This window comes from Chenopodium album, chromosome 8 (genome assembly GCF_948465745.1).
Source record: "Chenopodium album chromosome 8, dcCheAlbu1.1, whole genome shotgun sequence".
In the NCBI taxonomy this organism is placed as follows: Eukaryota; Viridiplantae; Streptophyta; class Magnoliopsida; order Caryophyllales; family Amaranthaceae; genus Chenopodium; species Chenopodium album.
The window spans coordinates 44936536-44951118 of record NC_137841.1 but is presented as its reverse complement, the minus strand read 5'-3'; the positions used below and the strand labels follow the sequence as shown (position 1 = coordinate 44951118).

At 34.4% G+C, this 14583-nt stretch overlaps 1 protein-coding gene across 3 annotated transcripts; it reads left to right on the top strand.

Annotated features, from left to right (window-relative positions):
• Window positions 1-388: 388 nt before the first annotated feature.
• LOC145641842 (uncharacterized) lies at window positions 389-14317 on the top strand. 3 transcript variants are annotated; one of them, XM_081692827.1, is made up of 12 exons: window positions 389-638; window positions 1006-1067; window positions 4087-4223; window positions 4464-4522; window positions 7886-7909; window positions 11815-11897; window positions 11972-12039; window positions 12167-12216; window positions 12496-12597; window positions 13465-13524; window positions 13920-14050; window positions 14140-14317. In XM_081692827.1, the coding sequence occupies exons 1-11, from the start codon at window positions 636-638 to the stop codon at window positions 14025-14027; spliced, it is 756 nt and encodes a 251-aa protein (XP_081548953.1). In that variant the 5' UTR covers window positions 389-635; the 3' UTR covers window positions 14028-14050; window positions 14140-14317. The 3 variants fall into 3 exon arrangements, with proteins under 3 accessions (XP_081548953.1, XP_081548952.1, XP_081548954.1); XM_081692826.1 differs by having other exon boundaries at window positions 390-638; window positions 14143-14317; XM_081692828.1 differs by having other exon boundaries at window positions 398-638; window positions 11975-12039; window positions 13920-14317.
• The last annotated feature ends 266 nt before the right edge of the window (window positions 14318-14583 follow it).

Below are 14583 nucleotides of genomic sequence, written 5' to 3'. Positions count from 1 at the left end.
GTTTTTGTTTTTATTTCTTTGCCAAAATTGAACACGAAAGAGTTTACGTGAATATACATGTGCTAATACATATCTAATAGCCGTTGGAAGGCTTCGAGGAAAAGTGGTTTCTTTTGTTTCGTAAGGGTAAATATTTTCTATCATTAAGGGTGTAGATTTTCACCATTAGAAAATTATTTTCCCACCCCTTCACAAACCAAATACAAGAAAATAATAAATTAAAAAAAAGACACATTTTCAAAGAAACATTTTACATCAATCCAATTGGGATGTGCTCTAAAGCAAGTAAGAAAACAAAATGATATAAATAGGTCTTGAGTATCGCTCGCAATTCAAGCGAGTAAGAAAACAAAATGATGTGGACGAGATTGAATAACAGGTTTTGAATATGGCTTGCGTTCAGCCGGGATAAATGACTTTACTCATGAAAGGCTTGTTATTAGAAGTGTGTCATAGTGTATACTCCAATGTTCGAAACATAAAAATCAAGCAAGCATAGCAGAGAGAAGAGCGTTTGAGAGACGTAAGATAGCTTTTCAAGCTCCCACTTTCGTCTTCTCTCACTCTGCCACTTCTCTTCTCCCTGCTTGAGATACTCATCTTCCAGAATTAGGGCTTTTTCATTCATCTCAAACATGGTCAGTGCTTCTTCTTAAACTAGATCTTTTCCAGTTTAAAAATTCCATTATTAATTGATGATCTAAGTTGCAAAACTAGACTAAAGTTTCGATTTTTGAAGTCTTTTTATTTATTTATTTATTTATTTCGTAATTTTTTTAGCCAAGTAAATTAGATTATGAATTGGGTTTGTGTTGTGTTAAATGGGTATTACTTATTTTTTGTATAGGATTCCCATTTGAAATGGGTAGCTGGGGGTTATTATATTTTCTTTACTTGGTATTATTATTAGATTATGCTAATTGATTTGATGAATGTGTTTTTTTTTTTGTCAATTGAATTATTGTTTCACCTGATACAAATTACATGGAATTTTGTGGTTGGCAGAACAAACTAGGAAGAGGACATCGTGAGAAACTCCAGCAGTTTATGGCAATCACCGGTGTCAGGTAATGTTTAAGTGTTAGCATCAGTATGCTTTTCGTATGTGCTTTTTACAGATGATTTATTTGTTAGTGAACATATTAGGGTTTATGAGATGGTAAAACCTTGTATGAGGCGAACTTACATTTAGGGATGTCAATGGGGCGGGGCGGGGTGGATGTTGGCATTCCCATCCCCATCCCCATCCCCACCAAACATTTTCATCCCCATCCCCACGGCGGGTCTAAAATTCATCCCCATCCTCGCCCCGGCGGGTCTAAAATTCATCCCCATCTTCGCCCCGGCGGGTATAATTCCAAAACCATCCCTGCCCCACCCCCTACTTGGATATCCACCCCCACCTAATCCACGCCAAAGACCCGCCTAATCCCCACCCAAGACCCACCTAACCTCCACCTTTCAAATACACAATCCTACATAATTAATATAGATTACTTTAAAAAAAAAATCATACTTTATGTCACACATTTTTTTGTTTTATAATATAAGTGTATTACGAAGTATTATAATTAATATTTTATATTTTACATAAATATTTTATAAAATAGTATAAAAATATAGAATTTTGTTTTAAAAGATATATAGATGTGGGTATAAGGTGAGGATAGGGCGGGTACGAAGTGGGGCGGGGCGGGGCGGGGATGGGGCGGATACAACCTAAAATCCACCCCGCCTCATCACCCATAGCTGGTATGGTTTTCATCCCCATCCCCGCACCACCTGTGCCAAACCGAGACCCATCAATGGGGCGGGGCTCCTACTTGATGAAGCCGAACTGGGTTTTTTGATCTCCGGAGGGGAGGGGGGGGGGGGTGATCCCGTGCCCTTTTTTGGGTTAACTTGTAATGCTTTGTAATAGGTTAATGTAAATTTGCCTTTCCAAATACATGTTGTAGGAGAGAATTGATGTTTTTATGTCTGTTTAGTTATAATTTTCAGATGTATTAGCAAGAATAATTGTTGATCTTGTAATTCTCTTTGAAACTGTAAGTAATTACTCCGCCAATGCTTTTAACAAAGCTCTCACTCAAGGTAGGGTTTTTTTTTTTTTTTATGGGGGGGGGGGGGGGGGGCGCGGGCGGCAAATGTACAATTCCACGTAGGCAAGCTACTTGCACATTTGCATAAAATGCTCTATTAGCTAGTTTAGTTTAGACATGACAATACCTTTACTCTCAAACTTGCAATTTTGATTAGAATAATTCTGAAATAAATCCTTGATAAAATGGGTGCTTACATTATTTTGGGAATTCCTTTATCCTGTCTAGTTTGCTACAAATTAAATGTGAATTATAGTTTGCATTAAGGAGAGCTCACACCATTAGTATCTTCTGAAAATGGATGTGTAATATGTAAATTTCTAATATATATGGATTACTGCGATGATCTTTCATCTTGCGTGGAGATGATATGAATAGTTTGAAATATGCTGGCAAAATTTGGAGCTAGGCAATTGAAGGAGCCTTTGCTTTACCTTACTAGATTGTGGAATTGACTGAGATATCCTAGAACACGAAAGAGTGCAGTAAAATGAAGTTTTAATGTCTTTTCTTGTCAAGGTCTTTTGGGGCTTGTGGGGGGGGGGGGTCTTAGTAGGATATATTTTGAATGTTCTCACAATACACATTTGTAGCTTGCAAGTATATAAGTTGTCTTATACTCTTATGTAGTTATGTGCTCCTAGTTGTTTGAAAATCATTTTTGTTAAGGGTCCCAAGATTATCAAGCTTAGGATATTAATATGAATGATCACGCAATTCTAACTTTCTAAGTCCATGTTTCAAGAAAAAATGTCAGGCTTACCCAGTTACCCTTTAATTATTCTCCGCTTCATTAACTTCCTTCTCTATCCAGTTGGCTCTTCGAATTGTCCCCTATTTTTTAAATTGAATTGAGGGGGTGGAAGTATGTGTGGCTGGGTCATCAAGTGTTATCATTTTTGGCTCCTTTTGGCTTTCTAATTTTAAAAGGGAAAGTGAGGAATCAGTCCAGTACATGTTCATAGGGGTATCGAAAAAATCTGAAGAATTAGCAGCAGTCTTGTCTTGTTTCATGTGGTTCAAAACTTGAACTATTGGAAAAGTGAAAGAGGGAGAGGGAGAGAGAGAGAGAGAGAGAGAGAGAGAGAGAGGGGGGGGGGGGGGGGGAGGGAGGTGCTTGACCAGATTGGGAGTTGTAATACTAAATCTTCATAATCCAAGTTCGTTTGTGGGGATGAGGCCATGAGGGTATAAAATGTTAAAATTAGCTTATATATTTATTTATTTATTTTCATTTTTTAGCTTATATTGGCCACAAAATATATCCCCGGGGGGGGGGGGGGGGTGACACAACGGGGATGGATAGGTCAAAGTGACTCATTGAAGGCTAAAGTATACTAGTAATGTTAATTTTATAAGTTTACTATTTATTAATTATTTTTCTACCCACATATAAAGTGCCCTCTATGTTCTTAGATCCCATGTACTGCATACACCAAGATTGATCTAACACTCATGTGGTGGACCTAATATCTAATGAACCTATGAAGTATGACCGCAGGGTCAGAAAACTGAAGTCTGGAAATGTCAAAATGGTCTTATTGTAGAGGAGCCTATCGCAAAACAATTTTTATACAGAACATAGTAATTGCTTTTTATTAGAGACGAGTAAACCTACAAAAAATCAAACAAAATTTATAATTTTATCAATACTGATCAATTTAGTAAACAGAGCTTAGAGGGGATAAGGAAAAAGCTAGAAATAAGGTTCTTGTATATCTACATTGCACCTTAAAATGTTTGGGTAATAATAATATAATATAATACAAAGTATATTATGGTGCCTATGCTTACTGCTCCTGCTAGTTTTCAGTTATCTACGGAAGAGATCATTAGAAATTATATTGTCTTATATATATAGAAGTAGTTGCTGAATAATGTGATGTGATATGCTTAGTTGTGTTTCCTTCCCTATTCTCTTCAATAGGTTTGATAAAAATGGTAGTTGCTATACTGACATAATATATGATTCTTTGTTATGTAGTGAGAAAGTTGCTCATCAAGCACTGAAGGCTGGTGACGGGCATCTAGAAGGAGCACTTGATATTTACTACAGTCAGCCTCAGATTAAGCCATTTACTGATTCTAGGCATTTGGAGGAGCTTTTTAACCGATACAGAGGCATGCCATGTTTATAGATTTCTTTTTAAATATATTATGTCCTATTTCTGTTCTTGTCATCAATTCCTATGTTTTTTTTTTTTTTTTTTTTTTTTTTTTTTTTTTTTTTTGGCTTAAACACCTATTTCAATCTTCATTACATGTCAACTCATTGATGAATTGCTTTTAACTGTCCGCTGTTTTTTTGAACAATGTACCTGTTATGTTTTTCCTTGTAACTTTTCTTGACATGCATTGCAGATCCGAATTATGACATGATTATGGCTGATGGTATCTCAAACCTCTGCACTGATCTTCAGGTCTGTTACAATTAACGGGTTATTTCTCTATTCAGTAGATTGACTTGGCTTTATTCAGTAAAACAAATTGTTAACCTTTATTTTTGCTGGTGAATGTTTGACAAAATTGCTAGAGGTTGGCATTCAAAATAGTTGTTTTAAGTATTAATGCTCAATGTATTAGTGGGTGGTTTTGGATTTAAGAAGTAATATATTTTTTTAGTATTTGCAAATACCACTTTACCTTTGCATAAAGCTAGGTTAAAACAATGCTTTACCAAAGACTTTTGTAGACTCCCTCTCTTTTGCTCTGGTTGACTTTTTTTTAGGAGAATTTGAAAAAGATGAGTGAGTGGGTGTTAGAAAAAAGTGGATAATGTAAGAGTGATAGTGATAAGGTTAGTGTATTAGAATTTGGGATCCAGTGAGACATGCTTTAGGTGACATGCTCAAATGCATCAAGTTACATCTATAGGGACATCAAATTTACGTTTTGAATACATTCAACAGGTATCACAATTTATTCAACAAAATCAATAGAAAAAAATGGAAAATGGAAAAAAAAGATTAGGGGCATGACTTTTATTTATCACATTCACCAAAGTCGACCTCAGCTAGCTACAATACAACGTCCCACTCCCCATCAATTTGCCAGCAACTACTGTCAAAGACAAGTTGGAAATGATGGTCTTAATCTTTCAGCCATAAAAAAAACCACGTGAACAATGAAATAGAAAATTGCCAAACAATATGAAATTCAACTTAGATACATCAACAATATGAAAACTGTAGAATTAATCCCTTAAAATTTTTTAGATCCATTGTATAGATATGGTCAATAATGTTATCGAGATAAAATAGTACCTTTACTATATTAGAGGCAAAATTATGATCAAAATTTGAATATTAATGAGGACAACTAGTGTTGTTCCTAATTCTATAAAAAAAATCTAAATAATTCATATAGTGAATATAGTAATAAGTTAGGGTCAATATCCACAAAGACTGCAAAAGAATGACACTGCAAGTTCAATACTATGGTAGAGGTTGTTTGATATGTCTGAGACAACTAGACTAAATTAATTGGAAAAGGCCAAAGCTAACACCGATGGAAATTTAGAAATTAAACACTCAAACTAATTAAGTATGGATCATATGGGGTGCAAACAAACTTTAGCACTACTTAACCATTCCCTTGACTCTCAATATATCTCCAACAAAGCAACTTACCTAAAGCATTAAACATGATTTATCATTGTATCCAAATATACTAGGGGTAATTCAAAGTCTTAAATTAGTTTATAGCTCGACCAAGGCCACAATCTCATTTCAACTTAAGTCAATAGTCCAAAATTACTCCAAGAGATCAAACTACACTCAATGATCAATTTGAATGCTAAGAATTGGAATGAAGTTGAAGCACATATAATGAAGTTTAGTAAGCAAAACCCTAAAATCCCACATGCATCAAGTTAATCCATTACCATATTGAAGTACTCACTATGCATTTCCTTAATCAACGCATAAGAAATTCTTTAGTAGTATTCATGCTCATACAAGGTTCTATATCAATGAATTTTCCAAGCTTAGCAATATTAAGCTAACTTGATGACCATGGTTCGAAAATGCGTCCGAAACGTCGCGTATCGCCCGTTTTGTAGCGGATTTGAAGATTACCAAACCGAGGCTGTTTTTTGACAACCGCAATATCGGCCGCATCGGCCGTTTTGAAAAGAATTTCGGCCACATCGGCCGTTTTGATCAGAAATTCGGCTGGTTTGAACAATTTTAACCAAGATATGAACAAAACACTCTCAAAATTTAAGCCCTTACCTCTAATCTGGCGAGGGCTATCGACTATTGCATTAAAGTCGACCCTTTTCTGTTCAAAAGTGAAAGTCTTTTTCTTTTTGTTTTTGTAAAATAATGAGTCAAAAGTGAAGGGTCTTATCTTTTGTTTTTCTTTAGAAGGTAACCCTGACCCCACCCCTTTTTTTAATTTTTTCCCACGTGACCCTTCCCACTTTTAATTTCTAGCACATAGAAATATAGAATAGGAATTTCATCTGTAAAATAATCTAAAAGAGTTACATTACTCGTATTAAATTAGTGTAGTTACTGAAAGTACTCCATAGTAACCCCTAAAAAAATAAAAAAGTGCTCCATAGTAATAAAACTATGGAGAAGTAAGAAATTAAGCATATAAAATTTTCAAAAAATATGAGAAAAATCATTATAAAACACATAAAACTAAAATATAAAATTCATGCGTGACAACCGCGATCAACGCATCAGTTCCGTTATCGAAATACTGCGACCGTTTCCGCGATTGCGGCCAAAACCGTATTTTCGAACCATGTTGATGACATATCTAAAAAAATTTCTAAGTAAGAGCAAAAGACATTAAGTAACAAGCAAGTTAAGTGAGATAGTAACATAATATTCAACTAGAAATATGGAAAATCAAGCATAAGATTGATTAAGTAGAGCAAGTATCAAAGAAAAGTAAGAGAAAGGTTAAAGAAAGTTACTAAAATGCTTCATCAAGTTTCAAAAGGTTGAAATTAAATCTCCATAAAGTAGCCTAATTAAGTGTTTCTCTCTAATTAATAAGTGCTTAAAATTGATCTAATGAAAAAATGTCTTTAGTACAAGAGAGCTCATGAGGTGCAAATAGTACCCCGAAAAATTAAGTAATCATGTTAGAAAAAAGGGTAGCTTTTTGGGCGAACTTCAGGGTAGGTTCAGTCGAACCATGTGAAGGTTCGGCCAAACATTCTTTGTTTGGCAAAACCACCCCCAATCTAATGGTTGAAGAATTGCCCCGAACTAACGGTAGGGTGAACCCGAGTTATTTTGAGGATTTGGTGCTCGGCTGAGACTTGATTTTTTGTCCCCTTGTGCAAATTTGTGGGCTAACTTCTTAAGGGGTTTGTGAACTCTAAACTTTTGCATTTGTAGTATAAGTCATGTACTCTGTTTGGGCGAATCTTCACATGCATCAAGTTAATCTAAAATATTGCATTGGTATTTGGTAGTCGAAGTCAAGAGCTCTCTTTGTGTCAATTTGGGAAAAAGTCTGAATAATGTAGAGAGATGAACCTCTAACCTAAAGGGAGAAAGCTGTGAACTAGAGAGAAAAGCTCAGATTGAACTAGAGAGGAAATTTGGCCTTTGAATGTTGACCAAGTGCCATGTGTTTGCTTTATTTACAGCTTCAAGAAGCTTGATAAATCTTATAATCTTGACTGTATTATCACCTTAACGAGGCTTTTCAAGTAAGCCTTAGTCTGCATATATGTGCTGTCTTTTTTTTTTTTTTTTCTGTCTCAATAAATTCCAGTTTTACACTCAAATGATTCATTGAACTTTTTATTGTTGCAGGTTGATCCTCAAGATATTGTCATGGTAACCTCTTAAATCTGTACTCAGTGTGTTTATCTTTCTTTGAGGAAATGCATTCAAAACACTCGTGAATATATGCGAAGAAGCTGTTGTGTCAATTTTACCTTTTTTTTTTTTTTGGATAAAAGAGAGTTATTTATATTGGAAATTTGTTCTATGTTGCTTAAAGTTGTCAGTCTGTGTGAAAGTGTGTGTTTATGTTGAATTTTGAATCTAAAAAAAGCATAAGACTTGAACTAGCTGAAACAAGCAATCCATTATAAATTCAACTCTGTAACCACTTGTATAAGACTAGACTGTTCTTACAAAGTTTAAGTAAACAACATTTAGGCCTTATTTGTTTGCTATGAGAATCAACTTTCCATGGTAATTTACAATTTCTGGGAAATTATTTCCCTAATCTAATTCCTAGGAAATTGCTTTAGTTTGTTTGGTTAATAAGAAATTACAATTTCCTCCATTTTGCACTTTTTGGGTTTTCCAAACAACATAGCTCTAGTGTATTTCCTAGGTATTTTGAGTACTTGTAAGGTGTTCGTGCAATCAAACAAGCATTTAATTATTATGCATTACTATTTTTTGTTATGGGAATGAAGCGCGGTAACATTGAGTTAATAGATTGATTTCTCTTGTTGTCCAGAGACCCCAGACATGTACTATGCTAAGTCAACATGTTCTGAAAAGAGCTAATTTGAATTTCAAGGGTTATGTTACTTTGACTCTTCATCTCACTTTAAGAATTCATGTCGGGCTCAGTAGTAGTTGCCATAGGTATACTTTGATATGTTGTAAGCATAAGCTAGGTTTTAAAAAGCGCGCCTCGAGCGCGCCTCGTTCCCAGGCTCGGGAAATGGGCTTTAGCTAGGCAAGGCTCAGTCGCGCGCCTCGTGCGCCTCAAAGCACCTTTGGTAAGGCGCGCCTTTGCGCCTCAAGGAAAATAACTAAAATTTAAGTTATATATTGAAGAATGATGGACATTTTTTCAAATTCAGACTACCTTAGCTTTACATATATCATTATTTAATTTATTATGAATCTTTTTAATTGGTATTAAGTACAATCAAAGTAAAAAATAATTTGAAATAAATATCTAAATACATGCGCCTTGCGCCGCTGCAAGGACCATTTGCGCCTTGGTGCGCCTTGCGCCTTTTAAAACTAAGAGCGCAAGATGCCCAAGGGTTCATTAGGTTACTGTATGAGCTCTAAATTCCATATTGTATTTGGCAATTATTATTAAAATATTAACAGAAAATCACCCCTGCATGCTGTAATTTACCCCAAACTAAGAAGTTTGATGAAATTCACATATACTTCCTATGTTATAGCCTCATCTTTTCTTTAATTTTCACATAGAGGGTGATTTTGTAAATAAAGATTCCTCTTAAAAGGTGGTGATTTTAATAAACCTCCACTTAATGGTGGATTTTGGTAAATTCTCATTGAAATTGTGTATGGGCGTGATGTGGATTATTAATGGTTTCCACTAAAATTCCGACCTTAGATGGATTGTAGTTTACACTTTGCACAATTTTGGGATAGAGGAACTCAATCAAAAGGATATGGAACAATTAAATGTAAGTTAGATCAAATTGTGACTAGGATATAAAGTTTTTTTTCCTAACCAAAGTTTAATAATTGGTAGTTTTCTCAGCAAATATCATATGCTATTCTCTTGTGGAAAACATTTCATACGAACTGATAACTATAACTCAAATTCAATCCTCTACCTAAAATGTTACAACCTAAAGCCCTTTATATAGGCAAAATTAACTCTGGAATATCGTAAAAACAAAAGATGAACTAATCTCTAAACTAAAACTATCAAAATAAAAGATAAATAACAACAAAAAATATCTACAATAACCACCCAAAAGATATACTCTAAATGACTCTTCTACGTATCTTCTGATATGCATCATACTCCCCCTCTTGAAAAAAACTTGTCCTAAGTTTTAGCAAATCATGGAACCAAGATATCATCCAAATCCTTTAACAAAATCAACAAATAAACTTGCTACACCATCTTCGTCATTTTTATTCTTGAATCTTACTCGGATCAAGCACCACATGAGAAAACACCGTAACAGTGTAGAAGCTAACAACAAATCAAGCTCATGTAATTTGTGCCATATTTGTTCCTCTATGAGAAATTTAGATTCAAAGCTTGGAACAATTGTAGGATCATCAAGTGCATAAAATATATTAACCCTAGTCTCAAATTTCTGTTTTCCATTATCCTAGATGTGATCTTCAGGGTTAGAATATATTAAAGGTTCAATAATTTCCTCAACAATAGGTTGCTCTCCTTTTTCCTTCTCACAAGACATATATTGTATACTATATCTCACGTCATGTAATTGCATCAATTTTGTCTAAACATTCATTCAAATTCTTGATTTTCTCCATAAATGCAACAAACAAACTTTGATTCTCCGTGTTTAAGTGGATGAAAAAACAATGAAAAACCAGTCCTGAAACCTATGTTACCCGGACTCATCATTTCACCTCACGTACCCGTGTCAAACCCTCGACACTTGGACATGGGTATGACACCCGGACACTTCACTTTTAGTTCAAAATCATGGAATTTTTTCACAAAATTGCCGAGTTGGACGCTTGGACACGTACCCGTGCCGGACATGGGTAGCCGTGTCCAAGTAACATTGCTTGAAATAGATCAAAAGTGCGAGGACCAAACCAAATCAAAGCACCTCAAAAAATTCTGAAATTTTGTATGATGCTAGCCCTATATATCTACAAGACTTGACCAAAAATTCAGCAAAATATTCCCAGCCAAATGGTTGCAATTTAATTTTTTCTCAACACTGCCAGATTAGTTCCATTTTTGACCAGTTGCCAAAAACAAATCCACCTTTATAGCTACACTACTCAATAAATTTTAAGATTTTGCAGGTGAAAACTAGACCAAAAATTAATCAATTTGAAAAAAAGAATCACTTCAAAAGCCTTAGAAACAAAGGCGAACAAAGTTGATCAATCTAACCTTTGAAACTGAGGTTTTTTTTATTTTATTTTATTTTATTTTTTTAATTTTTTTACACGATTTTGTCAAATTCCCCCTCGTCAAACAACAACCACACCAATTTGATGCGGATTTTTAATGGTTTCCACTAATATCTGAACTTTAGATGGATTGGAGTTTAGACTTTGCACAATTTTGGGATAGAGGAACTAAATCAAAAGGATATGGAATAATTAAAAGTTAGACCAAATTGTAACTAATCCAATTCTCTACCTAAAAGTCTAAAATGTTACAACCTAAAACCCTTTGTATAGGCAAAATTAACTCTGGAATATTGTAAAAACAAAAGATAAACTAATCTCTAAACTAAATCTATAAAAATAAAAGATAAACTAATCACTAAACTAAATCTATCAAAATAAAAGATAAATAACTAAATATATCTATACCCAAAAGATATACTTTAAATGACTCTTCTGCGTATCTTCTCGATATCAGGGCGGATGTGTGAATATAAGCTAAAGACATAGTTTTAATTTATGCGTTACCTCCACCAATCATAACATTTGGATTTTTAAACTATTCAAACACTAATTTAACTGTCATCTGTTTTTAATACCAATTATTTAGATTCGGCTCGATTCTTTTTTTCAAAATATAAACTTTTTAAAAATTTTACTAAAGATAATTTAACATATAAATGATAGAAGTTGTGCATGAGCAAGTGTGAAACTCCAAATGTTGAAATTAAAAAATAACATAGGTACTTGTTAGATGCAATGTAAAGAGTAACACCTTCATTTATAGGGGCATTTGGTTGATTTTAGATTATTGTATAGCTACAATCTGATTTTAGATTATTGTATAGCTACAATCCTGTAAATGACTTTTGACCATTATCTTCATCGTACGGTTGCTTCAGTTGGTTATCTCCTGGCATATGAAGGCTGCAACGATGTGTGAATATTCAAAGCAGGAGTTTATTGGTGGATTGCAATCACTAGGGCAAGTATTGGTTTTTCTTTTGTTTTGATTATCATCTTCTCAAACCTAATCAAAGCTCACTTTTTTTTTTGCTGCAGAATTGACTCTTTGGAGAAGTTTAGGGAAAAAATACCATACATTCGTTCTGAGCTGAAAGATGATCGTACGTGGCTTGTTTTTTCTGTTTTGTTTCCATGTCACTTAATATTGTTTCTATATCTGCATTTTTCAAAGATAGTCATTTCTTTTTCTGCTGTTTAGATAATCTATCCTTATTTTCAATTGTGCAGAAAAGTTTCGTGATATATACATCTTTGCGTTTGGGTGGGCTAAGGAAAAGGTGATAAGTTTGTCATATTTTGGATATGGTTACTAGTCAGTTATGGAGTCTGATGCATCAATAAAATTTAGTACAAATGCCTTGAGTGTTAGTTTCTCCATGATATGAATTTCTATTGGCTGATTTTGATAATTGAGGGCATCAAGGTTTATTTATTTTTTCTTCTTTCTTTCTTATGATGTTAATTTATAAGCAATTCAGCACTAGCTTATTGTATAGATACTCTAAGTTGCTCTGAATATGTGAATTAATTGAGCATCATATATTTTGCCATTTCAGGGTCAAAAGTCTCTGGCATTGGATACAGCAATTGGGATGTGGCAACTACTATTTGCTGAGAAACATTGGCCTTTAATTGATCATTGGTGTGAGTTTTTGCAGGTAATGTATCTGGAAAGATGAGATTGATATATGCAAACTCATTTGTTCATTTTACCATTAAATGTTGATTTGGTTCAGTAGCGTTTAGAACTGATCACCTAGAGTTTCTGCTCCTGAGATCTCAGTTGTAAGATCCTTTTAGTATGTAAGGCTCTCAATTGTTTATTCTTGACATTTCTCTGAGTATGTCTGTATGTTGTATAACTATGCTCGTTTATAGTCTGTTTCTTATGAGTCAAAGACTCATCATTCTTATGGTTTTTGGATTACGATACACTAATATAGGCTCATTGGATTTCTTGTATTTCACATGTATGGTAATTTAGCAAATCTTTATTGGCTTGCTGTATATTGGATCAAGGGTGTATTGAAATTAAGTTATTACTCATTGGAGGAATGTTGATGTTAATGATGCGGTACAAGTTCTTTCTGGTCTGACATCAATGTAGTCCCGTAACTGTCTTTTCTGTGTGAGTGTCTCTGAATTCAACCTTGTGGACTGAGTGTAGTTACTAGCAAAACATCATGATAGCCTAGTGGGATGGGTATGCGCTCCGGCTTCTGAAAATTGTTTTGAATCTAAGTTTTGTGAAGTAGGAAACTGGGAAAGCTATTTAGGATCTAAACATTTATGTTTGGACTCTGAAGTATCTCGATACTTGTATGGCTGATGTCTCTGAGTTTGTATTGCCTGGTCAGGCTTTATTGACCTTGGAATGGGTATCTCTATTAGTTGTTGACTTGTAGAGCTAATTTCTGAATTATTGGTCTATTTTTCCTGACCAAGAAAGTACAGTGCTTGTTATTCATAAATTGATGAATATACTCCATTTGTGTAATTATGGCTGACGCTGTCTTTGATTCTAGGCCCGGCATAATAAGGCAATTTCGAGAGACACCTGGGCTCAACTGCTGGAGTTTGTAAGAGTAAGAAATAACCTTTGTTTTGCAATTTTTTCCTCTGATTTTGATAAAATTATCTTTAATTGTGCTGCTGCATTTTCTCAGATCTAACTTTCTGGGAAATTGTTGTGGTGTTCATATTTTTGAAGTTGTGCTATCCCCATCTCCTGTTTTACTGTGTCTTTCAAGCTGATGTAGTTTTAGAACCTAGCTTTTATGTTCAAGCTGATTCCTCTTAACAGATGTCCAGTTTATCAGTCTTACTAGGAGTCACGTTCGGTGTAATTTACATTATAATAAGCGTTGCTTACAATACATGACCTGCATGATATTCATAGAATAGAACCTTTCAATTGGGTGCTTCCTTTGCTGAACACTTAGTTTTGATAAATTTGGTTATCATCTTACTTGTGTTGCAGATAGTAGATCCACAATTATCAAATTATGACGCTGAGGGTGCTTGGCCATATCTTATCGATGAATTTGTTGAATATTTGTATGAGAATGGCGTCATCCAAAGAGGTTAATGATGGAAATTAGAAAGTGATTGGTTAGTTGGACAGATTTCTTTGGGGCAGTATAATTGTTTCTTCAGAATTATTTGAACGATTGAACACTAGTGCTCTATTACATTCTTAGCAGGTATTTCAACTGTGGATGAAAATAGAAAGTTGGGAAAATGAGCATTGGCTTTGCTTGGAAGTGCGTCGTCTTGTGTTGTTCATACGGTGTCTTTATTTTGTACCCATACCATTGAATGCAAATTTTACTGTGTTGAATCTATTGCAATGTTGAATTGAAAGTCTCATTTTCTGTATCTTGATTAGAGTTCTTTCTTTGTGATGATGTTTGTGGTTGAGCTGTGATAAACCGTAGCGGGTTATGGGCCCTAGTAAATTTTATCTAATAAATTTTCTGATAACTTTTACAGTACCAGGATTACGCTATCTTTCCAAGTACTATTTTCGGTAACTTTGAAGAACCTGTGGCAAAATAAAAAAATTATACACCCGGATTTAAGGTGCTCCTAAGGTATTGCCAATGACACAAGAATCATATAATCATATAACTAATATATAAAGC